Source organism: Aotus nancymaae, unplaced genomic scaffold (genome assembly GCF_030222135.1).
Source record: "Aotus nancymaae isolate 86718 unplaced genomic scaffold, 86718_ANA_hifiasm-v0.15.2.pri h1tg000111l, whole genome shotgun sequence".
Taxonomy (NCBI): domain Eukaryota; kingdom Metazoa; phylum Chordata; class Mammalia; order Primates; family Aotidae; genus Aotus; species Aotus nancymaae.
The window spans coordinates 1240339-1266517 of record NW_026988526.1 but is presented as its reverse complement, the minus strand read 5'-3'; the positions used below and the strand labels follow the sequence as shown (position 1 = coordinate 1266517).

The following is a 26179-nucleotide window of genomic DNA, read 5'->3' as shown; positions in this document are numbered from 1 at the left end:
CCAGGCTGGAGTGCAGTGCTGTGGTCTCAGCTCACTGCAACCTACACTTCCCGGGTTCAAGCGATTCTCCTGCCTCAGCCTCCCAAGTAGCTGGAAATTCAGGTGTGTGCCACCAGGCCCAGCTAATATTTGTATTTTTAGTAGAGATAGGGTTTCACTATCTCTACTAAAAATAGAAACTCTTGACCTCATGATCCACCCGCCTCAGCTTCCCAAAAGGCTGGGATTACGGGAGTGAGCCGCCAGGCCTGGCCTATGTGTTATATTTATTATTTATGCTCAAATACTAATTATTTCATATGGATTTTATCTGGAAATCTAAATCTGCTCAAAAAAGTTAAGTCCGTTAATTTCTATTACCAAGTATTTTTGAGCCAATCTGTTTGGAGTTTCTTAAACAGAAGTTAATACAGCACACCAGCTTCTTTCTTTTGCTGATTTGAGGGAGCAGGCATAGCTGCAGTCAGACGTGGAGTCATAGCCTGGCTTTATATCTGGCGCTGCACCCACCTAGTTCGCTGGCCTGATATAGGCTGCCTGTGGCTCCCCCTGGATGTATCTGGAACAAATCTGGGAGGACACTGGGTCTTGTTTGTCCACGGGCCCCACGAAGCCCCCTCCCACCAAGTTCTTGCCACAGCGGCCCGTAGGAAACCTTCTGGTCAGGTGCTATTTATGCCTAAGCTCATTGTTTTGCCCCCACTGGTCACCCAAGGCCTTCCCAGAGCCCCGCTGTTTTGCTGGTTTTCTTGGAGGGAGAAATATGAGTTTGCGGGGAGGAGGGTGTCAGGGAGGGTCCAGACACTCAAACGTTTGCTTTTGTCTTGCAGAGCAAGCAGCCTGTAATCACAGAACAGGTGAGTGTTCCCGACCCCCATCCGTTGCACTTGACATTACAAAGGGCGAGTTGTTTAATTTCTTTAAACCACAGGTCAAAGGCATAACCTCCTTCCAGCTGCTCAATCCTGGAACATACACAGTGAAAATAAGAGCCCAGGAAATCTACGATAAATTATGGAGTGCCTGGAGCAGCCCCCAGCGCTTCGGTGAGTGGGGTGAGTGGGGTGAGTGGAAGCTGCACGCGCCCACCTGGGTCATGGAAACGCCGGCCACCTGCCCCGGCCCCCCCACCGTCCGGGGGTCACCAGTATTTCATTGTTCCTTGGACCCTGAACCTGACCAAAAATAATAATTATTATATAATACTGTATAATCATATATATACTATATATTATTATATAATAATATATATTATAATATATAATGTATATTATATAATATATATAATTATGGTATAATTATATATAACATGTTACATAATGTATCATATATTACATAATTATATATTATGATATATTGTATCTTATGTGGTATATTATATATTATACATTATAAGATATGGTGTTATTATACATATATAATTATTTAATTATTTAATTTAATAATAATTACTTAATTTAATTATAATTTTTTTTTTTTTGAGTCTTGATCTCACTGAGGCTTAATCCAGCCCGGGTGACAGAGTAAGACTCTGTCTCAAAAAAAAAATTTAATATATAATGATATTTAATATAAAATAAATCATATATTATTATACAATACATTATCATTATATGTTATATTATTTTTTGTATATATGTGAAAAGCTTATTAAAGATATATATCATTAACATAAGATAATAATATAACAATTATATATTTATATAATTATTAAAATTTTGTTATTAAATCTATTATTTAATAATACATATTATTAAAATAATAATTATTATATCATATATTAAAATAATGCTAATTATGATTATATCAGATATAACAATTATCATTTTTTGAGTGCTGGTGTCACTCAGGAGAGCAGACGTGCAGGGGAAAGGAGGCGAAGCTTACAGACAGCGCGTGTGCCTTGTGGTGACACAGCTGTCGGAGGGGAAGGGGGTGCAACCTTCTATGCAGACCGGCCGCGCCTAAGGGCTCTGCAGCCGGATTCAGAGGAGGATTGCCTCCAGGGTGAGAGCTGCTGCCTGGGCGCGGTGGCTCACGCCTGTCATCCCAGCACTTTGGGAGGCCGAGGCTGGTGGATCACCTGAGGTCAGGAGTTCGAGACCAGCCTGACCAACATGGAGAAACCCAGTCTCTAATAAAAATACAGAAATTAGCCAGGCGTGGTGGCGGGTGCCTGTAATCCCAGCTACTCGGGAGGCTCAGGCAGGAGAATCGCTTGAACCCAGGAGACCGAGGCTGTAGTGAGCTGAGATCACGCCACTGCACTGCAGCCTGGGTGACAGAGCAAGACTGTGTCTCAAAAAAAAAAAAAAAAAAAAAAAAAAAAAAAAAACTATCCAGGTGTGGTGGTGAGCGCATGTAGTCCCAGATACTTGGGACTCAGGAGGCTGAGGCAGGAGAATCGTTTGAACCCAGGAGGCGGAGGTTGCAGTGAGCCAAGATCGCACCACTGCACTCCACGGTGGGTGATAGAGTGAGACTCCGTCTCAAAAAACAAAAAACTTTAATGCACACACACACACACAGACATATTATTATTATATAATAATGTATGTGATAATTAAACAACATATTATTTATATGATATAATTATATCATATATTATATAATATATATAATACATCATATATCATATATCATATATATTATATAATATATATCATATATATTGTATAATTATATATCATATGATTATATTATCTAATTATCTAATTATACATTATATTATATCTAATTATATAATTATATCACCTAATTATATTTCTAATTATATATTATAATATATCTAATTATATATCTAATTATTATCTAATTATATTTCTAATTATATAATTATATATCATATAGTTATATAATTATATATCTAATTATATGTTATATCTAATTATATATTTTTTATCTAATTATATATCCATTATATAATATATAATCATATTATATATCATATATATCATATTATATATTATACAATTATATATACTATATCATATATAATAAATGTGATTTATTATACAATATATGATATTATATGTTAAATATTAATATGTTAATATGATATATTCTAACATTATATATAAAGTAAATTTTTCATGTTAAATATATAATGTAATATATATTATTAAAAATAATAATTATTTTTAATAACGTCCTCATCATGGAGAGCAACGGTGTGGTCTGTGATCAAGACAAAATCCAGTTGAAAGTCCTCCTCCCTCTGTGGGCAGGGGCGGTTCCTCACCAACGCGGCGTCGGCTTCTTGACCTCTATGCCACCTGCGCCCCATGCACCCAAAGCCCCTGCCAGGCAGCCGGGCACAGCGGAAGTCCCCAGTGCTCCCCCGTACCGAGCACCTGCCAGACAGGGAGGCAGAGTCCTGGTGGCCTTTCAGCTCCGTCTGGGCTCCGGGCTGGGGCTGGGAGGTCCGGGTGTCGCTCCGGGTGCTGGTCCACAGGTGTCCCGCAGGTGGTCACGGTCCCCGTGTAGCTGTCATTGGTTACAGAACGCTGCCCAGGTGCCAAGGCCGGACACTGAAGACAGCATTGTCTCAGTATAATAAATAACTGATTACTAAGTGTTAGCAGTGATACCAAATATATTTAGAAACCGTCGCATAATCAGTTCTATAATCAATCCCGTTCCATCGTGGTTCTTTATCAGTGTCTGCTTTAGTATTACAGCATGGAATCACTTTGGTGTCTTTTTTTTTTTTTTTTTTTTGGAGACAGAGTTCTGCTTTTACACCAGGCTGGAGTGCAGTGGTGCGATCTCGGCTCACCGCAACCTCTCCCTCCCGGGTTCAAACGATTCTCCTGCCTCAGCCTCCCAAAGAGCTGGGATGACAGGTGCACACCACCACGCCCGGCTAAATTTTTTGTGTTTTTAGTAACTGAGACGGGGTTTCACCGTGTTGGCCAGGCTGGTGTCGAACTCATGACCTCGTGATCCACCCACCTCGGCCTCCCAAAGTGCTGGGATGACAGGCGCGAGCCACCGCGCCCGGCCCGTGTCAGTCTTACTACGCGTCATCGGGTGAAATGTAACTAGGAACTGAAGGGACATTGGGGGCAGTGTCCCTTCCCTTTCACGACGGAGTTCAGACAACGGTCTGCTCTGCCCACTCTCGGGGAAGGCCTGACGTTACCCAGGCCTGTCCGCAGACATGCAGCGGCTTAAATGCCTCTCTGTGGCGCTGCTTCGGCGGTCACCATCCTTGTCCACTTTCACGTTCTGCTTTCCCACCTGGAGCTGCTTTCACGTTCTCAGAAACCGTGAGAAGAATAGAGGAATCTCGCCTGTCACCCAGCACTTTCGGAGGCCGAGGTGGGCACATCACAAGGTCAGGAGTTCGAGAACAGCCTGGCCAACATGGAGAAAGCACGTCTCTACTAAAAATGCAAAAATTAGCCGGGTGTGGTGGCGGGCACCTGTAATCCCAGCTACACAGGAGGCTGAGGCAGGAGAATTGCCTGAATCTGGGAGGAGGTGGCTGCAGGGAGCCGAGATCGCGCCACTGCACTCCAGCCTGGGCGACAGAGTGAGGAGACTCCATCTCAAACAATAATAATAATAAATAATAAAAGAATACATTTTGCTTTAATCATGCAAATACTGGCCCAGGTGCAGTGGCTCACACCTGTAATCCCGGCACTTTGGGAGGCCGAGGCAGGAAGGGAGCTCGAGCCCAGGAGTTCAAGACCAGCCTGGGAAACACAGTGAGACTCCCGGCCCTATAAAAGTAGAAATTAAAAAATAAAATAAAAGAATAAAATGGGGCCAGGCACGGTGGCTCACGCCTGTAATCTCAGCACTTTGGGAGTCCGAGGTGGGTGGATCACGAGGTCATGAGTTCGACACTAGCCTGGTCAACATGGTAAAACCCTGTCTTTACTAAAAACACAAAAAAATTAGCCGGGCATGGTGGTGTGCACCTGTTATCCCAGCTACTCGGGAGGCTGAGGCGGGAGAATCGCTTGAACCCAGGAGGTGGAGGTTGCAGGGAGCTGAGACCGTGCCACTGCACTTCAGCCTCGGCGACAGGGTGAGACTCCGTGTCAAAAAAATATATAAAAATAAAAAAGAATAGAGGAATCCTAAAAGCCTTTGATGTTTCTGCTAAGCACGTAGAAGGGTGCTGACGTGGCCGTGTAGTGGAATCACGCAATTTGCGGGACCCTGTGAATCGTGTCAGAGGTTCAGTCTGCTGACCCTGCGCCCCAGGGAGAGCGCCCGGCACGTGGTCCCCCCAGGGCGGCCCCTGCTCCCTGACCCTGTCACGGTTCTCCCCTAGAGTGCGATCAGGAGGAGGGCCCGCACACCCGAGCCTGGCGGACGTCACTGCTCATCGCGCTGGGGACGCTGCTGGCCTTGCTCTGTGCTGTCCTGCTCTGCAAAAGGTGAGCCCTTCTGGGGAACAGGCTGATAACGTCGCGAAAAAGCCACGTGGAGGCCGGGCGCGGTGGTTCACGCCTGTAATCCTAGCACTTTGCAAGGCGGAGGTGGGTGGATCACCTGAGGTCAGGGGTTTGAGACCAGCCTGGCCAACATGGTAAAACCCCGTCTCTATTAAAATTACACAAATAGGCTGGGCGCAGTGGCTCACGCCTGTCATTCCAGCACTTTGGAGGCTGAGGTGGGTGGATCACCTGAGCTCAGGAGTTCAAGACCAGCCTGGCCATCTTGGTGAAACCCCACCTTTAAAAAAAAAAAAAAAAAAAAAACGCACACCGAGACAGTGGATCACTCAGCAAGGGTGCACCTCGCCGGCAGTCCTGCCAGAAGAGCGCCCCAGAACAAAGGACACAGGGACATTTATAACTTTGTTTTTTTTTTTTTTTTGAGATGGAGTCTCACTCTGTCGCCCGGGCTGGAGTGCAATGGCGCCATCTCAGCTCACTGCAACCTCCACCTCCTGTGTAGAAGCGATTCTCCTACCTCAGCCTCCCAAGTAGCTGGGATTATAGTCACCCACCACCACGCCCGGCTAATTTTTGTTTTTTAGTAGACATGGGGTTTCACCATGTTGGCCAGGCTGGTCTTGAACTCCTGGATGGAAGTGATCCGCCTGCCTCAGCCTCTCAAAGTGCTGGGATTACAGGCCTAAGCCACCGCGCCTGGCCACTATTATTATTTTATTCATTTATATATTTATTTTTTGAGTCTCGCTCTGTCGCCCAGGCTGGAGCGCAATGGCATAGTCTCAGCTCACAGCAACGTCTGCCTCCCGGGTTCAAGCAATTCTCCCACCTCAGCCTCCCAAGTAGCTGGGATCACAGGTGCACACCACCACACCCGGCTAATTTTTGTATTTTTACTAAAGACAGGGTTTCACCATGTTGGCCAGGATGGTCTCGAACCCCTAGCCTCAAGTGAACCTCCTGCCTCGGCCTCCCACAATGCTGGGATCACAGGCGCGAGCCAGCAGGCCCAGACCCTTGAGAATTATTCACAGATTCCCGGCCACTTTTCGTCCCCAGCCAGGACGTCTGCAGAGCTGAAGCTGAGGGCTCTGCTGGGACCGGGGGTGTCCCCAGGGTGGAGGAGGCAGGGCTGGTCCTCCCCGGCCCTGCCCTGTGAGCCTGACATAGTCAGAGGGCGGAAAGCCATGCTTTCTGCTGGGGCGGGGCCTGGGGAAGGTCAACATTGTCCATTTGGACGGGGAGTAGGATCCGGCTTGCAGGCCAAGTCCGGGTTTCCGATCACCGGCTGGGTCCCCCCAGGTCCTGTGTCCTTCTCGCTGGCTGTCAGAGCCCCACAATCTGTCAAATGGGGGCTGGGCGTGGTGGCTCACGCCTGTCATCCCAGCACTTTGGGAGGCCAAGGGGGGAGGATCACCTGAGATCAGGAGTTTGAGATCAGCCTGGCTAACATGGAGAAACCCCATCTTTACTAAAAAAAAAAAAAAAAAAAAAATTTGCCAGGCGGGCAGATCACCTGAGGTCGGGAGTTCAATACCAGCCTGACCAACACAGTGAAACCCTGTCTCTACTAAAAATATGAAAATTAGCTGTGCGTGGTGGTGAGTGCCTGTAATCCCAGTTACTCTAGAGGCTGAGGCAGGAGAATCCCTTGAACCTGGGAGGCGGACGTTGCTGTGAGCTGAGGTTGCACCACTGCATTCCAGCCCGGGCGACAGAGCGAGACTGTCTCTAAAAAAAAAAATCTGTGAAATGGGTGTCAGGTGACTTCTGTCTCCCAGAGGGCTGGAGGAGGAGGAGGGGAGGCGCTTGCTGCCAGCTGCAGGCTCAGGTCATAACCTCGGTGATCTCAGGGAGCAGGGCTGTTCTGGGGGCTGCCTTCGTGGGAGGCGGGGGCACCAGCGCCCAGTTCCTTAGAGTCCAGTACCTGCCTACGATGATGGCGGGGGGTGTCTGGGCCTCGGGGGCGGGGAACATACAGACCCCTTGAGCAGGTGACTCGAGTCTTCTGCTTGGTCTTGGCGTCCCTACGGCCTCTTGTGGACATGCTGAGTCCCCCCGGCTGATGATGTGGTCGGTGCTGGATTCAGAGCAGGGCGGTTTCTCTTTCCTCCCAGGTACCTCGTGATGGAGAGACTGTTTCCCCACATCCCTCACATGAAAGACCCCATGGGTGACGGCTTCCGAAATGACAAGCTGGTACGTTTCCTGCCAAGGGACGGAGCTGGGGGCGTGGCGGGCACTTTGGGAGGCTGAGGCAGGCGGATGGCTTGAGGCCAGGGAGTGGAGACCAGCCGGCCAACGTGGTGAATAAAACCCTGTCTCTACTAAAAATACAAAAATTGCCGGGCGTGGTGGCAGGCACATGTCATCCCAGGTCCTTGGGAGGCTGAGGCAGGAGAATCGCTTGAACCTGGGAGGCGGAGGCTGCAGTGAGCTGAGATCACACCACTGCACTCCAGCCTGGGTGACACAGTGAGACTCTGTCTCAAAAAAACAAAACAAAATTGCCGGGCGTGGTGGCTCAGGCCTGTAATCCCAGCACTTTGGGAGGCTGGGGTGGGCGCATCACGAGGTCAAGAGATCAACACCATCCTGGCCAACATGATGAAACCCCGTCTCTACTGAAAATACAAAAATTAGCCGGGCGTGGTGGTGCATACCTGTAATCCCAGCTACTCGGGAGGCTGAGGCAGGAGGACTGCTTGAACCCCGGAGGTGGAGGCTGCAGTGAATGAAGATCGCCCCGCTGCACTCCGCTGGATGAGGAGTGAGAAGGGCTGGTGCGGGAGGCGGGATGCTTGTCCAGTGAGCGGCGCAGGTGGGCGGCTGGGAGAAGCCGCAGAATGAAGGGAGTGGGGGACTCTGGACTCCCAGCCCACCATGATCACGGGCAGTCGCCCAGGGCACAGCAGGTTTGAAGCTGCGCAGCCCCGAGAATTAGGACAGTGCTTGTCTTGTGTGGGTGTGGCTGACTCACGTGGCTGGGATTACAAGCATGCACCACCACGCCCAGCTAATTTCTGTATTTTTAGTAGAGGTGGGGTTAAGCCATGTTTGCCAGGCTGGTCTCGATCTCCTGACCTCAGGTGGTCAGCCCGCCTCGGCCTCCTAAAGTGCCGGGATGACAGCCGTGAGCCGCCGCGCCCGCCCGGCCACTTCCTCTTCCTTCTGTCTTCTCTGCAGGTGGTCTGGGAGGCGGGCAGAGCCGGCCTGGAGGAATGCCTGGTGACGGAGATACAGGTCGTGGAGAAAACCTGAGACCCGGCTCAGGGCCCGTCAGGGCTGCCTGCTCGTCTCTGGCCGGGCTGGGCGCCCACACAGACTGGGTGCCGGACGCACGTTCCTAACGGTGGCAGGCATGGGAGAGGCCCCTGCTGTTCAGTCCCTGAACAGAACTGGGTGTGTTTATTTCACAATAAACTGCTTTTTTACCCACTCACTGGTCCCTGTCTTGGATTCAGCCACATCCGTCCAACACTGTCACAGAGCCTGTTTCAAGTGTTTGGTTTTTGATTCAGTGTGGCTGTCATCCAGGCTGGAGTGCAGTGGCGCGATCTCAGCTCACTGCAGCCTCTGGGATTACAGGAATGCACCGACACACCTGCCTAAGTTTTGTTTTTTTGAGACGGAGTCTCGCTCTGTCACCCACGCTGGAGTGCAGTGGCGTGATCTCGGCTCACTGCAACCTCCGCCTCCTGGGTTCAAGTGATTGTCCTGTCTCAGCCTCCCGAGTAGCTGGGATTACAGGTGCCCGCCACTACTCCCGGCTAATTTTTTTTGTACTTTTTTAGTAGAGACAGGTTATCACCATGTTGGCCAGGCTGGTTTCGAACGCTTAACCTTGTGATCCACCCGCCTCGGCCTCCCAAAGTGCTGGGATTACAGCCATGAGCCACCGCTCCCAACTGTTTTGTATTTTCAGATACAGACAGGGTTTTTCCCATGTTGGCCAGGCTGGTCTCGAACTCCCGACCTCAGGTGATCCGCCCCCCCCCCCACCCCACCCCCCGCTTCGGCCTGTCAAAGTGCTGGGATGAGTGTGTGAGACACCAGGCCCAGCCTTTCCGTCCTCTCCACCCCTGGGTTGTACACAGGACCCTGGATGCTGGCATCCTTTTATTCTTTTGAGACGGTGTCCCCCTGTTGCCCAGGCTGGGTGCAATGGCAATCTCGGCTCACTGCAATCTCCGCCTCCCGGGTTCAAACAATTTTCTTCCCTCAGTCTCCTGAGTAGTCAGATTACAGGCGTGCGCCACTGAGCACAGCTAATTTTTTTTTTTTTTTTAAATTTTTAGTAGAGGCAGGATTTCACCATGTTGGCCAGGCTTGTCTTGAACTCCTGACCTCAGGTGATCCGCCCGCCTCGGCCTCTCAAGTCCTGGCCTGACAGGCATGAGGCACCGCGCCCGGCTGCCCTGCTGGTCTCTTTCAAAGCCACCTTGAGACAGGAGCTGCCCGTATCCGCCGGGGGCTGTGCCCTGGCGGGTTCAGTCATGCCGACAGCCCGAGGCCAGCCCGGGCTCTTCTGTGCCCTGACCTGTGTCCCCGCCCTCGTGCCCCAGAGCTGGACGCTGGCTTCACTTCCCATCCCCTCCCCAGGCCCCGTCTCCCCGATATGGCTTCTTCCTGACCTAGCCTCTGCTGAGTGTGAGGCCTTGGGCTGCACCCACTACCCCAGTGAGGGTCAAACTGAAAACGGGCGCATGGAGCCACAGCACAGGAGGTGTCAGCATGCTCTGAGTGTGGCGGGGGAGGTCAGACGGCCAGGCCGGGGCATCCTGGTGCAGGGAGAGGGAATCCAGACACCATGACGCTGTCCAGGCGGATGCCCGGCAGCCCCTCTGCAGCCCCGGAGGACGGTCCAAATGCCTGCGGATCTAACACCTAAAACAGGGAACCCACCCAGGGAGCCAGCCGAAGGAAGGAACCATGATTGAGATATTTTTTAAGGAGGAGTTTCACTCTTGTTGCCCAGGTTAGAGTACAATGGCATGATGTTGGCTCACTGCAACCTCCACTTCCCCGTTTCAAGTGATTGTCCTGCCTCAGCCTCCCAGTAGCTGGGATTACAGGCATGGGCCACCACGCCCAGGTAATTTTGTTTTTAGTAGAGACGGGGTTTCACCATGTTGCTCAAGCTGGTCTTGAACTCCCAACCCCAGGTGATCTGGCCGCCTCAGCCTCCCAAAGAGCTGGGATGACAGGCTGAGCCACTGCTCCTGAGCAGAGATGTGACTTTGGTATTCTCTTGAATCACTCCCCCAGCCATGTCATCACGTTATTTCCTGTGAAGTTACCTCCAACACGCGGCTTGCCGAGAGCCTCGGTGTTTCCAGACTGTGCAGGACTGGCCAGTTGAATCACTTGAGGTCGGGAGTTCAAAACCAGCCTGAACAACATGGAGAAACCCCATTTGTACTAAAAACACAGAATTAGCCGGGCGTGGTGGGGGGTGCCTGTAGTCGCAGTTACTCGGGAGACTGAGGTTGCGGTGAGCTGAGATCGCACCACTGCGCTCCAGCCTGGCCAACAAGAGCAAAACTGAGAAAATAAACCCGCCACCCGCCCGGGTAGCCAGTGGAGGCTGCCCCAGTAATTCCACAGGAAGGAACTGTGGACTTTTAAGAGACAGTCTTGCTTTCTACCCCAGGCTGCAGTGCAGTGGCAGGATCTCAGCTCACAGGTTCAAGCGATTCTCCTGCTTGGCCTCCCAAGTAGCTGGGATTACTGGCAGCTGCTACCACGCGCAGCTAATTTTGTGTTCTTAATAGGGACGGGGTTGCACCGTGTTGGCCAGGCTGGGAGTCATTCCAGCACCCCGGGAGTCTGAGGTGGGAGGATCACGAGGTCAGGAGGTTGAGAAAGTCTTGACCAATGCGGTGAAATGTTGCCTCTACCAGAAATACAAAATTAGCCGGGTATGGCGTCAGGCGCCTGTAATCCCAGCCAGTCGGGATGCCGAGGCCGCCATGAAACGGGATCGCACCGCTGCTGTCCAGCATGGGTGAGGGTGACTGTTGCCCACACCCAAAAAGACCCTGCCTTTTGTGGTCGGGACTTCCGGGCACCCCACTGCTCTCCTGGAGCACCATGGCTGCAGTCTGCGTCCCGGCCATGGGCTGGCACCACGGAGGTCCCACGTTGAGGCCGGGGGAGACTCAACACGGCGTTTCTTCCCCTGCAAGGACCGTTTGTGTGGAAGAGCCGGGACACAGCTGCCGCGCCTGGCGCCTGCCTGTTTCCCCAGATTCAGGTTGGAAGTGGGGGGTCTCTGGGAAGACACGAGGCCGGGACCCCTCATGGACGATCAGTGCCCTTGTGAAGGGGACCCAGGCCAGGAGTGGAGGCTCCCGCCTGAAATGCCGGCAGTTTGACAGGGCAAGGCGGGCAGAGCACTTGAGGCGAGTTCAGAGCAGCCTAATATGGGAAACCCCGTCCCAACTAGGAATACAAAAATCACGGCAGGTGTGGTGGCTCACGTCTGTGATCCCTGCACTTTGGGAGGCTGAGGTGGGTGGACCGCTTGAGGTCAGGAGGTCAAGATCGGCCCGACCAACATGGTGAAACCCCATCTCTAGTAAAAACACAAAAATCAGGTGCCCGTAGCCCCAGCTACTCAGGAGACTGAGGCAGGAGAATGGTTTGAACCTGGGAGGCGGAGGTTGTGCTGAGCTGAGGTCATGCCGTTGCACTCCAGCCTGGGTGACAGAATGACACTCTGCCTCCACAACAGTAATTGGGGGAGGGCACCTCTCTTCCTGGACTTCCAGCCTCCAGAGCTGAGGCGTGTGATTTACAAGCAACCCGAGGTGTCAGGGCCGTACAGACGGCGTCACAGACGGCACAGCCAGCGCAGGCGCCGTGGGGGTCTCACCATCTACTGCGCAGCCCGCCTCACTCCTGTCGGACTTAGTTTCCACCGCACCCCTTCCCAGCCGGGACCCCATCCTGTGTCCCGGGGATGCTGGGAGGTGGCAGCACACAGGCCAGGGGCATGGGGGAGAGCGCGCGGCCCCACCCGTGTCCCTGGACCCAGCGCCCAGCTCCGGAGCCCAGGCGGGTGACCCCTGCGTGTCGTATTGTGTTGCGAAGGAGGGGCGACGCTTACGTAGAAACAGAAGATGTGGTTCTCTTGTTTTAAATAAATAAACACGACTTGGGTCCTACAAGCGTCTGGACTGCAGGTCTCAGCACTGGAGTGTCTCACCCGGGGCCCGAGAGGACGCCATGGTTCCCTCCCTCCGTGATCAAGACATGGAATCGGGTGCCGATGGCTGGATCACAGTGCGCCCCCTTTTCTAGAACCTTCCCTGGCTGTCTACAGGCAGGATCCGGCTGGGAAAGAGACTGGAATTTCTGGAAGGTCGGTGGTCCGCTCGGTTGAGGATTCTACGTGGTTGTGTTGCTGTGTGTGTGGTGTCTGTGTGTGTGTGCGCGCGCACGTCACGGCCGCGCCCTTAGATGACCTTCTTCAGCTCGTCGTAAAGGACCAGCACGAAGGCGCCCCCCATGCCACGGAGGACGTTGGACCACGCACCCTTGAAGAAGGCCTTGCCCCCCTCGTCTCTGAAGATCTTCCGCCAACAGTCGACGGTGCCCGTGTACATGATGTCAGCTGCAACGAGAGACACGGGGTCAGGGCATTGCTGCACGTCCCTCGGGACGCGGACGCCACCTGGACCCCCGCAGACGCTTCACAGAAGGGACATCCCAGACGCCTGAACCACAGTTCTGATTACAGGGGCGGAAACTGAGGCCCTGGTTACCAAGCGCCCCCAGCTCAAGCCGTCCTCCTAAGCCACTGTCTCCACGACAGCTTGACAGGGGACTTGACGCCCCGCCCGGGAGTCCCCCAGCTCCACCCCTGCATCCAGGCAGACAGGGCAGGAGCAAGGCTGCGTATGTGAGCAGCGGTCCTAGGAGGTGGGAATTTTGAGATCGCCGCCTGGACCGTGAAACGTCAGAAACATCAGAAGCCAATCGCAGGAAAACGCTCCCACGCTGCCAGGTTACTGTGTGACGTGCCACTTCTAACAGGCCCCGGGTAGCGCGTCCTTCGATGGGTCCCGTCCTCCCACGGCCCACGCCCAGGAGCCCCGGCTCCCCTTCCCGCCGCCCCAGCCCGCACGTACCTCCTTTGCGGCCCGACTGCATCATCATGCGCCTGCGCACCGTGTCGAAGGGATAGGAGACCACGCCGGCCACGGCCGTCACCGTCTGCGCGATCATCCAGCTCACCACGATGTGCGTGTTCTTGGGGTCGGGCAGCATGCCTGCGGGGGAACGGCGTGTCACCTGCCCGCGCCTGCAGCGCCACCCGAGCTCTGCCGGGACCCCCAGAGCCCCTCCAGGCGGCTGCTCAGGCCGGCTGATGTTGACAGCATGCAGGGCCGGGGCAGGGCCAGGAGGGGGAAATGCCGCCTGCCGGAGCCAGGGCGAGACGGTCCCAGAGGCCGGGGTGAGGCCTGTGTGGGGAAGAGCACAGGGCCACGTGCAGGACCCACCCGAGGTGTTTCTGCCACAATGGGGCAGCCTGTATGTCCGCAGGCCTGGGCCTGACCTTCTGAAGGGTCACGGTTACTATTGCGACTTACGCCGTGTCCTCAGAATCCACAAGGTCCCAACCCCCCAGGATCTCAGAATGCAGCTGTCCTTGCATATGAGGTCTTTAAAGGAGATCAGCAGGGCAGGCCGCAATCCCATGGGCCTACTTCCCTTCTAAAGAGAGATGAGGACACACACACACACGGAGGAACGACCCTGTGAGGACACACACACACACACAGAGGACGACCCGGTGAGGACACGGGGAGAAGCCGGCGTCTCCAAGCCCAGGAGAGAGGCCTGAGGAGGAGCCAGCCCTGCCCACACCTGGATCTCAGACCTCCAGCCTCCAGGTCTGTGGGAGAATCAATGTCTGCCGTTTCTAAGCCACCCAGTCTATGGTGTTCTTTGACAGCAGCCTGAAACGCACTCACACCTCCTAAGAAGAGGAGGTGAGGTCACAGACACACACAGAGGGACGACCCCCTGAGGACACAGGGTGAAGCCGGCGTCTGCAGGCCCAGGAGCGAGGCCCCAGGAGGAGCCGGCCCTGCCCAGATCGCGACCCCGGAGTTGCAGCCCCCACGTGGCAGCCGCACGCACCCTTGGCCGTGTCGTAGACGCCGAAGTAGGCGGCGCGGTAGATGATGATGCCCTGCACGGAGACGCTGAAGCCCTGGTACAGGCCGCGGACGCCGTCAGACTTGGTGATCTTCACCAGGCAGTCTCCCAGGCCGCGGAACTCGCGCTCCATGCCCGACTTGCCCACGTCGGCGGCCAGGCGGGTTCTGGCGAAATCCAGCGGGTACACGAAGCAAAGGGAGGTGGCGCCGGCCGCCCCGCCGGAGGCCAGGTTGCCTGCGAAGTACCTCCAGAACTGCGTGCGCTTGTCCACACCCCCCAGGAAGACCTGCTTGTATTTATCCTTGAAGGCGAAGTTGAGGGCTTGCGTGGGGAAGTAGCGGATGACGTTGGCCAGGTTGCCTCTCCAGAAGGACAGCACGCCCTGCTCCTTGGGGATGCGGACGATGCAGTCCACGATGCCCTTGTACTGCTTGTCGGCGGCGATCTGCTTGCTGGCGTGCTGGACCTGGGGGCGCACAGGGCGTGCGTGCATTCAGACCCGACCTGTGCCCAACCACCCGGAAACACCCCAGCTACACACGGCACCCTTTTTATTTTTTGATGGACTTTTTCTCTCGTTGCCCAGGCAGGAGTGCAGTGGCATGATCTCGGCTCACTGCAACCTCCACCTCCCGTGTTCAAGCGATTCTCCTGCCTCAGCCTCCTGAGTAGCTGGGGAAGTGCAGGGATTACAGGTGTGACCCAAGCACCCAGGTAGGGTGCATTGTGTTTAGAAAATTAGCTTGTGTTACCTGGAATACTCTCCGGGAAAAAAACAAAAAAGAAAACTAGCCTGTGTCGCCGAGCATGGTGCCTCACGCCTGTAATCTTTGGGAGGCCGAGGTGGGCGGATCACCTGAGGCTGGGAGACAGAACTCCCTTGCAGGCATTAATGGTAAGTTGTCCTTGTGACTTTCACCTGGACAAGCCCCTTTCTTTCTTTCCTTCTTTTCTTTTTTTTTTTTTTTTGAGACAGAGTCTCACTCTGTTGCCAGGCTGGAGTGCAGTGGCGTGATCTCGGCTCACTGCAATCTCTGCCTCTGAGTTCAACAAGTGATTCTCCTGCCTCGGCCTCCCGAGTAGCTGTGACTACAGGTGCCCACCACCATTCCCAGCTAATTTTTGTTATTTTTAGTAGAGACGGGGTTCACCATGTTGGCCAGGCTGGTCTCGATCTCCTGACCTCAGGTGATCCTCAGCCTCCTAAAGTGTTGGGATTACAGCTGTGAGTCACTGAACCGGCTTTTTTTTTTTTTTTAAAGGGACAGGTTCTCACGCACGTCACTGCTGCAGCCTGCAAATGCTGCATTTTGTCATCCTCCCACCTCAGTCTCCTGAGTACCTGGGCCTACGGGGGCGTAACCATGAAACCCCACTAACTCAAAAAATTATTTCTAGAGATGGAGTGTTCCTATGTTGCCCAAGCTGGTCTCAAGCTCCTGAGGCTCAGGTAATCCTCCCTGGGTCTCTCAAAGCGGTGGGACACCCCACCCTGCTACACTTAAAAAATTTTCACGGCTGAGCGCGGTGGCTCCCGCCTGTAATCCCAGCACTTTAGGAGGCTGAGGTGGGCGGATCACCTGGAGGTCAGGAGTTAAGAGACCAGCCTGGCCAACATGGTGAGACCCCGTCTCTACTAAAAATACAAAAATTTGCTGGGTATAGCGGTGTATACCTGTAATCCCAGCTACTCGGGAGGATGAGCCAGGAGAATCGCTTGAACCTGTGCTATAAGCCCAAGAAACTCCCATCTCAAAAAAAGAAAAATTCTCTTTTAGAAGTGGGGATCTCGCTATATTGTCCTGGCTGTTCGCAAACTCCTGGGCTCAAGCGATCCTCCCCGGGCCTCTCTGATTCATTAAGTCACAAAAAAATTTTTTTGAGATGGGGTCTTTCTCTGTTGCCCTGGCTGGCCTCAAGCCATCTTCCGCAGGCCTGTCAAAAGCGCTGGGATTGCAGGCGGGAGCCACCATGCTCAGACCACACCTGTCCTTAGAACCAAGCCTGTTCAGTCCAATCACTGAGTGTCACTGGGAGTGCGCTTAGCAACGACATCCTTAACAGCAAAGCCCCTAACCATGATGCTAGTTTATTTATTTATTTATTTTTTTGAGACGTAGCCTGACCCTGTTGCCCAGGCTGGAGTACAGTGGTGTGACCTATGCCCACCACAACCTCCCCCTCCCAGGTTCAAGTGGTTCTGTCTCAGCCTCCCGAGTAGCTGGGACTACAGACACCCGCCACCACGCCCGGCTAATATTTTTAAAATCTGTGATAGATACGTGCTTTCACCATGTTGGCCAGGGTGGCCTCGAACTCCTGACCTCGTAATCCACCCGCCTCGGCCTCCCAAAGTGCTGGGATTACAGGTGTGAACCATCACACCCGGCCCCATCATGCCACTTGGAAGTGTTATTAACAGTTGGGAGCAAGAGATTAAAAAAAAAAACATTGCTCTGCATGAAAACGGCGCAAATGAGCTACGAAGGGGTTAAGAACCAGCAGTAACCACACTGTCTATTCCAGGACACCTGCGGGCAGGCCCGCTGCCACGCTGGCCTTAGAATTGACCTTCTAGGAGGAGGGTGCAGAGCAGACACTGGCCAGGCAGCGGCCGGCAGAGGTGGACCCAGCCCTGCCAATCTGCAGGATGACGAGTTCAAGGTCAAGGCCCGCTCGCCGCAGGTTCACGTTCACGCGCTTTGCCCGCCGCGCATGCGCTGTGCGGCCCGCGCGTCACTCCCCCGCCCGCCGCCCGACCGCGCACGCGCGAGGTCCCCACCCCTGCGGCAACGATCACGTGACGCAGGCCCCGGAAGCCGGCGGCGCGTGGACAAAGCGCCCGCGGCCTTCTACTTCCGGCGCCTGCCTGCAGGGCCGGCTGACCGCGACCCACCCGGCCCGGCCACCCGGTTCCCGTTCCCTCGCCGAGGGGCGGCGGCGCCCGCGTCTCCCTACCTGCAGCAGCAGCTTGACCCGCTCGATCGGGGCCACGGCCGTCTTGGAGATGGCGGCGGCGATGCCTCCGGCCAGGAAGTCCTTAGCGAAGGAGATGGCCTGTTCCGTCATGGTGGCGGGGCGGGCAGCGGAGCGGGCGGACAGCCGGAGAGCGGGCGCGGAGAGTGAAGGGAGTGTGTCGCTTGATCAGCCTTGCCGCCGCCGGGACCGAAAGGACAGGGCTGTCAGCGCGCAGCCGCTAAGGCGCCGACGCCACGCCCACTCCCCGCCCCGCGCCCCCGCGCGCTGAGTTCATTGGCTGCGTCGCCCGGCCGCGCCCCTCCCTCCGCCTGCGTGCCTCGCCCCCGAGGGCTGCCGGGTACCGCGCCGCGCCCCACCCCGCGCACCAACGCACGGCGCCCATTGGCTGCGCTCCCCGGCGACGCCCCGTCCCGCACCGCGAGGTATGCCGGGAGTCCGGCCCCGCCCATGCGCCGTAGGGGACGGGGTGGGGGTGTGAGGGCGTCCGCGGCAACCTTGACCTTGTGAAGGTCACGGCGTTGCCGGTGCCCGAGTGGGCGGGCGGGCGTCTGCGGAGTCAGGAGCCCATCCCGATCGAGGTGCCTTCCGAGAGCGCCGTCCGCTTTCTCCCGGAGGCCGCGGCGACCTCGCCGGGACGCGCAACACGTGGTGCCCCGATCCCCGACCTTTGACCCTTGACCTCCAGGCGGCTGGGACTCTTTCTCCGTCTCCAGGGTGGCGCGTCGGGAAACCGCGGCCCCAGCCCGCGTGAGGCCAGCGGCGGCTCGGTCCCGCCTCCGATCCAAGACCCCGCGACCGGCATGTACGGGGTGGGTCCCTAGGCCTCTGACCTTTGACCCCGCGGTGCCCTCCACGGCGGGCGTGGGGGTTCCTGGGCCGCGCCCAGTTGCCCGGGGCACCCCCGTTTCCGCGTGTCTGCCTGGCGGCGGCTGCGGCCGAAAATCCGCGTTCCCGTCCTCCCCGTCTATCCTCCTCCCCTCTCCCCGTTCCCTCCCTCCCCCCTCACTCCCCCCTCCCTCCTCCCTCACTCCCTCCCTCCTGCCCTCTCTCCTCCTCCCTCCCTCCTCCCTCCTCCCTCCTCCCTCCTCCCTCCTCCCTCCTCCCTCCTCCCTCCTCCCTCCTCTCTCCTCCCTCCTCCCTCCTCCCTCCTCCCTCCCTCCTCCCTACTCCCTCCCGCCTTTTCTGCCTCCTCCTCCTGCGTTTTTTTCTTTCCCGGCTCCTTCCTTCCCTCCCTGCCTTTGCTCTTTTCCTCTTTCCTACCTTCCTCTTTTTTCTGCCTCTTTCTATGTCTCCCTCCCTCCTTTCTCTCCCTCCCCCGTTTCCCTCCCTTTCCTTCCTTCCCTCCCTTTCCCTTTTTTCATTTCCCATCTCCCTCCCTCCTTTCTCTGTCTCCCGTTTTTCTCTATTCTGCTCCCTCCTTTTCTTCTCTCCTCCCTCCGTCCTCTCCTCTATTTTTGTTTTCTTGGTTTTTTTGTTTTTGTTTTTTTGTTTTTTTGTTTTTTTTTTTTTTTTTTTTTTTTTTTGAGACGGAGTCTCGCTCTTGTTACCCAGGCTGGAGTGCAATGGCGCGATCTCGGCTCACCGCAACCTCCACCTCCTGGGTTCAGGCAATTCTCCTGCCTCAGCCTCCTGAGTAGCTGGGATTACAGGCATGCGCCACCGTGCCCAGCTAATTTTTTTTTTTTTGTATTAATAGAGACGGGGTTTCACAATGTTGACCAGGACGGTCTCGATCTCTCGACCTCGTGATCCACCCGCCTCGGCCTCCCAAAGTGCTGGGATTACAGGCTTGAGCCACCGCGCCCGGCCTGTTTTTGTTTTTTTTTTAAGAGACGGGGTTTCACCATGTTGGCCAGGCTGGTCTCGAACTGCTGACCTCAGGTGATGTGCCCACCTCAGCCTCCCAAAGTTCTGGGATGACAGGTGTGAGCCACCGCGCCTGGCTGTTTCCTCTATTTTTTTCCTCCCTCCCTCCGTCTCTCCCTCTTTTCCTCCCTCCCGCTGTTTCCTCTATTTTTTTCTCCCTCCTTCCTTTTTCTCCCTCCGTCTCTCCCTCTTTTCCTCCCTCCCTCCCTCTTTTTCTCCCTCCCTCCTTTTCCTCCCTCCCTCCTTTTTCTCCGTCTCTCCCTCTTTTTCTCCCTCCCTCCTTTTTCTCCCTCTTTCCATCTCTCCTGCCTTTTCCCCCCTTTTCTTCCTTCCATCTCCTTTTCCTCTTTCTTTCATTTCTTTTCCTTCCTTTCTCTTTCTTTTTTTTTTTTTTCTTTTTCTTTCTTTTTTTTTTTTTAAGACGGGGTTTCACCATGTTGGTCAGGCCGGTCTTGAACTCCTGACCTCATGATCCACCCGCCTTGGCCTCCAAAGTGCTTGGATTACAGGCGTGAGCCACCGCGACCGGCCCTTTCTCTTTCTCTCTCTCCTCCGCTTTTTCTTTGTTTGTTTGTTTGAAGAGAAGGGGTTTCCCCGTGTTAGCCAGGGTGGTCTGGATCTCCTGACCTCTTGATCTGCCCGCCTCGGCCTCCCAAAGTGCTGAGATGACAGGCGGCCGGCCTTCCTTCTCTTTCCCTTTCCTCCCTCCCTCCCTGCCTCTGTCTTTCCTCTCTCCTCCTCCGTCTTTTTCTTCTGTTCCTCCCTCCTGTCTTTCTCTGTGTTTTCCTCTTGCTCCTTTTTCCCTCTCTTTCCCATCTCCCTGCCGCCTCCTTTTCTCTGTTCCTCCGTGTCTCCCGTCCCTTCCTACCTTTTTCTTTTCCCTCCCCCTTCCTTTCGTTCCCTGCTTTCCGTCTCTCCCTTTCTTTCCCTCTTTCCCTCTCCTCCCCATCTCCCTCGTGGCTTCCCTGCTTTCCTCCTCCCTCCTTTTCCTTCCTCTTCTTTCCCTGTGTCTTTTTTCTTTCCTTGTTTCCTTCCCCGCGCCCCCCTTTCTTTTCTCTCCGTCTCTGTCTTTCTCCCTCTTGCTTTTCCTCTCTCTTGTGCACTGGGAAGGCGGAGGTCGCTGACCTGGGTGAGCCCTGCCTGAGGCCTTTCCTGACCTCTGGGGAGGGCGGTCGGGCCCGGGCTGGAGGTTGCGGACGGCTCTCGGTGCTGGAGTGGCTGCTGGACGGGGGAGACGGTGGCTCAGAAGTCACTGAGCCGTGGAAACGTGTGACCTCGGGAGATTGCTGTGGGGAGGGCCGTGGAGACCAAGCGCATTCCTGGCGCTCTGCGAGGGTCCCCCTAGGACCCAGACTGAGCCAGGCTCCCTGCATGGGCCCTGGAGTAGGGGACGGAGGCTGGGCGGGGGGTGGGGAGTTTGCTGAGGCCCGAGTCTCTGCTGCTGTGCATTTCCAGTGCCCAGGGAGCCGGAACTGCTATTTCCAGATGAGGCTGGTTCGCAGGTACTCTGGGGCTGCAGGCCTGCGCCCTGGAACCTGGTGTTCTTGGAGGAGAGAGGAAGGTTCCTTCCGTGCGGGTGGGGACCGCTAACAGTGTCCAGACGCTGAGACGGCCCTCTGGGTGCTGAGCCCTCAGCCGACCCGGGCTTGCTGACCCCGACAGGCAGGGCGGTGCTGTCTGCGGGCTCTGCTCAAGCGCCTCTCAGAGCCAGGACGATGCCTGGGTGCTTGGGCCTCGCACCCAGGATGCGCTCGGCAAATGCTTCTGGAATGGATGAATGAATACATAACTGGGGTGAATGAGTGCATGAATTGCTCCCTGGGATGAAAATGAATCACTAACTGGGATGAGTGAGTGAATTGCTAACTGGGATGAATGAGTTGCTAACTGGGATGAAGAATGAATTGCTAACTAGGATGAGTGAGTGAATCGCTAACTGGGATGAATGAATGAATTGCTAACTGGGATGAGTGAGTGAATTGCTAACTGGGATGAATGAATCGCTAACTGGGATGAATGAATGAATCGCTAACTGGGAGGGATGGATGAATCGCTAACTGGGAGGGATGGATGAATGAATGAATGAATGAATAGTTGCTAATCAGGGCTGCACGTGGACTTAGCCTTGGCTACTCATGCGTCTTCCCTTCGTATCTGGGAGCTAACAACACACTCCCCATGACTGAATAGCACCTGACCTGGGAGGTCTCTGCGGCCACCTGCTCCCGAAGGCGGGGACACGGCCTCCTTGGAAAAGGAGGATCCAGGTGGGCCCCGCACCCAGGAATTGGGAATGGGAGACACAACAGCTGCTGCGGAGTGGGGGCAGAGCTGTGTCTCACACCCTCCCCCTCCAAGAACCGAGGACAGAGGAATGAGCCGCCCCACCCCGCCACCTGCCACTCACCCGGCCACGAGGTCCCTTCTCTGCCAGCCTCTGATGAAATGACCAGTGGGTTTTAGAGATCACAGCTGCCTGATCAGCAGCTGCCCTCGTGGAATCTGCGACCTGAAAGCCCCTTGCGGGGCAGAAAAGTGAATGGGTTAATACAGAAACAGAGGTGGTTTGTGTTTTTTTTATTTTTTTGAGATGGAGTCTCACTCTGTTGCCTAGGCTGGAGTGCAGTGGCATGATCTCGGCTCACCTCTGCCTTCTGGTTCAGGCGTCCCCTGAAGAACTGGAATTACAGGTTTCTGCCACCACGCTTGGCTGATTTTTGTATTTTTAGGAGAGACAAGGTTTCGCCGTGTTACCCAGGCTGGTCTAGAACTCCTGACCTCAGAGCATCCGACCACCTCAGCCTCCCAGAGTGCTGGGATTACAGGCGTGAAGGCCAGAATTTCTCTGTGCTTACATATTTGAGAAGTTACCTGGGTGTCTAACCCCCTACGGCTGTTTTCTACAGGAAAGTGAAGCCTGCTGGAATCCTTTGTAAGCGCAGAGGGCCTGTTTGAAGGTGCCAGATGGACAGGTTGGTGTGGTTTTGTTCACTCGTCACACATGGTCTCAGTAACCCGCAAGTCAAGCCGCCCCACCCTTACGATTGCCTGACATCACGAAAGAATGTGTAGGTTGTTTTGTGCTTTAGGAAAACAGGTAAGATAGGCCTGGCGAGGTGGCTCCCAGCACTTTGGGAGGCCGAGGTGGGCAGATCACTGAGGTCAGGACTTTGAGACCAGCCTGGCCAACGCGGTGAAACCCTGTTTGTACTAAAAATACAAAAAATAGCTGGGTGTGGTGGCACACGGCTGTAATCCCAGCTACTCAGGAGGCTGAGACAGGACAATCGCTTGAACCCGGGAGGCGGAGTTTGCGGTGAGCCGAGAGCCTGTCACTGCACTCCAGCCTGGGCGACAAGAGTGAAAAACCATCTCAAACCAAAAAAGATGCATTTCAGCCCCGCGGCAGGGACTGGAGGGAGTCCCGCTCATGAGAGGCACTGCACCAAGTCAGGAGAGATGGAAGCCGCCTGGAGAACTGTCGCCCCACGGCCGGTGGGTGTCCCGCAGAGGAAACGCCCCGGCAGACACGGGCACCGTCACAGCAGCCGTCAGACCGTGAGGAGGCATGAGAGAGCCCTGTGTACACTGCCCGCCCCGGGAGTCCACACTGGCTACTCTACAAGGCTGCTGGATCCCAGCATGTCTCCTGGGCTGAACTGTCATCCCTGGCTGTCCCTCCATTCCCTCCTCCACAAACAGCCATCTGTCTTCTCCTCAAATGCAGCCTCCACCCCCCCTCCCCAAACTCAGGCTCCTTCCCCTCCTCCCCAAATGCAGCCTCCACCCCTCCTCTCCAAAGGCAGCCTCCTTGCCCTCCTCTCCGAATGCAGTCTCTTTCCCCTCCTCCCCAAATGCAGCCTCCTTCCCCTCCTCCCCAAATGCAACCTCCTTCCCCTCCTCTCCGAATGCAGCCTCCTTCCCCTCCTCCCCAAATGCAGCCTCCTTGCCCTCCTCTCCGAATGCAGTCTCTTTCCCCTCCTCCCCAAATGCAGCCTCCTTCCCCTCCTCCCCGAATGCAGCCTCCTTCCCCTCCTCCTCAAATGCAGCCTCCTTCCCCTCCTCCCCAAATGCAACCTCCTTCCCCTCCTCTCCGAATGCAGCCTCCTTCCCCTCCTCCCCGAATGCAGCCTCCTTCCCCTCCTCCCCGAATGCAGCCTCCTTCCCCTCCTCCCCAAATGCAGCCTCCTTCCCCTCCTCCCCGAATGCAGCCTCCTTCCCCTGCTCCCCGAATGCAGCCTCCTTCCCCTCCTCCCCAAATGCAGCCTCCTTCCCCTCCTCTCCGAATGCAGTCTTTCCCCTCCTCCCCGAATGCAGCCTCCTTCCCCTCCTCCCCGAATGCAGCCTCCTTCCCCTCCTCCCCGAATGCAGCCTCCTTCCCCTCCTCCCCGAATGCAGCCTCCTTCCCCTCCTCCCCGAATGCAGCCTCCTTCCCCTCCTCCTCAAATGCAGCCTCCTTCCCCTCCTCTCCGAATGCAGTCTTTCCCCTCCTCCCCGAATGCAGCCTCCTTCCCCTCCTCCCCGAATGCAGCCTCCTTCCCCTCCTCCCCGAATGCAGCCTCCTTCCCCTCCTCCCCGAATGCAGCCTCCTTCCCCTCCTCCCCGAATGCAGCCTCCTTCCCCTCCTCCTCAAATGCAGCCTCCTTCCCCTCCTCCCCAAATGCAGCCTCCTTCCCCTCCTCTCCGAATGCAGTCTTTCCCCTCCTCCCCGAATGCAGCCTCCTTCCCCTCCTCCCCAAATGCAGCCTCCTTCCCCTCCTCCCCGAATGCAGCCTCTTTCCCCTCCTCCCCGAATGCAGCCTCCTTCCCCTCCTCCCCAAATGCAGCCTCCTTCCCCTCCTCCCCGAATGCAGCCTCCTTCCCCTGCTCCCCGAATGCAGCCTCCTTCCCCTCCTCCCCAAATGCAGCCTCCTTCCCCTCCTCTCCGAATGCAGTCTTTCCCCTCCTCCCCGAATGCAGCCTCCTTCCCCTCCTCCCCGAATGCAGCCTCCTTCCCCTCCTCCCCGAATGCAGCCTCCTTCCCCTCCTCCCCGAATGCAGCCTCCTTCCCCTCCTCCCCGAATGCAGCCTCCTTCCCCTCCTCCCCGAATGCAGGCTCCTTCCCCTCATCCCCAAATGCAGCCTCCACCCCTCCTATCCAAACTCAGGCTCCTTCCCCTCATCCCCAGATGTAGCCGCCTCCCCTCTTCCTCAGATGCAGCCTCTTCCCTCATGAAACCCCCACAGAGGAGCCAGACACAGGCTTTCACTTTCTTTATTCAGCCACGACGGCTCGTTCCTGTGTGACTGTCCTGTAGCAGCTGGGATGGGGCGGCCCCCTGCAGCCTGCGGGAGGGTGTCCCTATCATGAGCACGCTGCCGGGGCTTCAGGGACCCACTCTCGTGGCCAGCATGGCATCCAGGATGCCCCCTAAGCGTGCCACCTGCACCTGGCAGAAGCCGTGTCGCTCCAGCAAGCGCCGATACTCGCCCGGGCTCCGCTCCCTGCCCCCCGTCTGCACCAGCACGTTCAGCGACTGCATCAGGCCGCCCCGCGCCTCCCTCTTCTCCTCGTCCAGGAGCGTCTCCACCAGGAGCAGGCCGGCCCCTGAGGGGAGAGCAGAGAGCTGGAGTCCTGGCCAGCCAGGCGGGGTTCCTTCAGGGGCTAGCAGGGCACACAGCAGGCAACTGCAGCTCAGAACAATGAACAGAGGCTGCAGAAAAGCCTTGCCCAGGACACCCACGCAAGTAGGGGAGGGGAGAGAGATGGAGACTGCACGCGGGGCGGACAGACACGGAGAAGACTGGATCCAGAGATGGCTGGCGGGATGGATGCATCGCCTGGGCCTGTTCTGGTCCTCCTGGATGGATGGATGAACAGATGGTAGATGATGGGTAGAGAGGTTGGTAGAAACATGCATGGATGACGGATGGTAGGTGGATGGATGGATAAATGGGACATGATGGGTAGCTAGGTAGACAGACGGATGGATGAATAGATGCTGGGTGATGAATAGGTACACGGATGGATAGAGGGATGCATGGAAGAAGGATGGATGAATGTGTGACAAGGATGGATGGGTGAATAGATGGTAGATGATGGGTAGGTGTGTGGATGGAGGGATGGACACATGGATCAGAAGGATGGATGTGTGAATAGATGGTAGATGATGGGTAGGTGTGTGGATGGAGGGATGGATGCATGGGTGAGAAGGATGGATGGGTGAATAGATGGTAGATGATGGGTAGGTGTGTGGATGGAGGGATGGACGCATGGGTGAGAAGGATGGATGTCTGAATAGATGGTAGATGATGGGTAGGTGTGTGGATGGAGGGATGGACGCATGGATCAGAAGGATGGATGTGTGAATAGATGGTAGATGACGGGTAGGTGTGTGGATGGACAGATGGACACATGGATCAGAAGGATGGATGTGTGAATAGATGGTAGATGATGGGTAGGTGTGTGGATGGAGGGATGGATGCATGGGTGAGAAGGATGGATGGGTGAATAGATGGTAGATGATGGGTAGGTGTGTGGATGGACAAACAGGATAGATGATGGATGGATAGATAATGAATGATGGACAGAAGACAGATAGCCGACAGATGATTGTTACAAGGCCAGACACCGTGGCTCACGCCTGCCACGCTAGCATTTTGGGAGGCTGAGGCGGGAGGATCGCTTGAGCCCAGGAGTTTGAGAGTAGCCTGGGCAACATACCAAGACCCCATCTCTATAAAAAAACAGAAATTTTTTAAACTAC

The 26179-nt window shown here is 55.4% G+C and overlaps 3 protein-coding genes and 1 long non-coding RNA gene across 7 annotated transcripts in view; 2 read left to right on the top strand and 2 right to left on the bottom strand.

Moving 5' to 3' along the window:
• The window catches only part of IL3RA (interleukin 3 receptor subunit alpha), a 41538-nt gene extending 32689 nt beyond the window's left edge, over positions 1-8849 (top strand). For both annotated transcript variants that reach the window (XM_064370981.1, XM_064370980.1), the window contains exons 6-10: positions 831-857; positions 932-1046; positions 5291-5396; positions 7535-7616; positions 8604-8849. In XM_064370981.1, the coding sequence (XP_064227051.1) occupies positions 831-857; positions 932-1046; positions 5291-5396; positions 7535-7616; positions 8604-8678 (405 nt within the window). In that variant the 3' untranslated portion in view covers positions 8679-8849. The remainder of the gene's footprint in view (positions 1-830; positions 858-931; positions 1047-5290; positions 5397-7534; positions 7617-8603) is intronic.
• A 3693-nt stretch (positions 8850-12542) lies between these two features.
• Positions 12543-17762, bottom strand: SLC25A6 (solute carrier family 25 member 6). The gene is made up of 4 exons (XM_012444886.2): positions 17547-17762; positions 14568-15054; positions 13553-13693; positions 12543-13035 (listed from the first exon to the last, which is right to left on the bottom strand). Exons 1-4 carry the CDS (start codon positions 17655-17657, stop codon positions 12878-12880), a joined length of 897 nt encoding a protein of 298 aa, XP_012300309.1. The 5' UTR covers positions 17658-17762; the 3' UTR covers positions 12543-12877.
• Positions 17763-19049: 1287 nt separating this feature from the next.
• Positions 19050-25607, top strand: LOC135272548 (uncharacterized). The gene is made up of 2 exons (XR_010340578.1): positions 19050-21968; positions 22832-25607. It is a non-coding gene; the product is annotated as an uncharacterized LOC135272548 (long non-coding RNA).
• The window catches only part of ASMTL (acetylserotonin O-methyltransferase like), a 64478-nt gene continuing 62952 nt past the window's right edge, over positions 24654-26179 (bottom strand). For 2 of the 3 annotated variants that reach the window (XM_064370940.1, XM_064370942.1), the window contains one exon: positions 24654-25020. In XM_064370940.1, coding sequence (XP_064227010.1) covers positions 24800-25020 — 221 coding nt within the window. In that variant the 3' untranslated portion in view covers positions 24654-24799. Of the gene's footprint in view, positions 25274-26179 lie in introns of all 3 variants that reach the window. The other variant, XM_064370941.1, reaches the window with a different exon arrangement.

What these genes read in the sequence shown, in the direction of transcription:
- SLC25A6 (XM_012444886.2), bottom strand. Translation starts at nt 17,657, where the DNA reads ATGACGGAACAGGCCATCTCCTTCGCTAAGGACTTCCTGGCCGGAGGC. An exon ending in GGGTCAAGCTGCTGCTGCAG is followed by an intron (nt 15,055 to 17,546) that starts GTAGGGAGACGC and finishes GTGCGCCCCCAG; the next exon opens with GTCCAGCACGCCAGCAAGCA. An exon ending in CGTCTACGACACGGCCAAGG is followed by an intron (nt 13,694 to 14,567) that starts GTGCGTGCGGCT and finishes GTTCCCCCGCAG; the next exon opens with GCATGCTGCCCGACCCCAAG.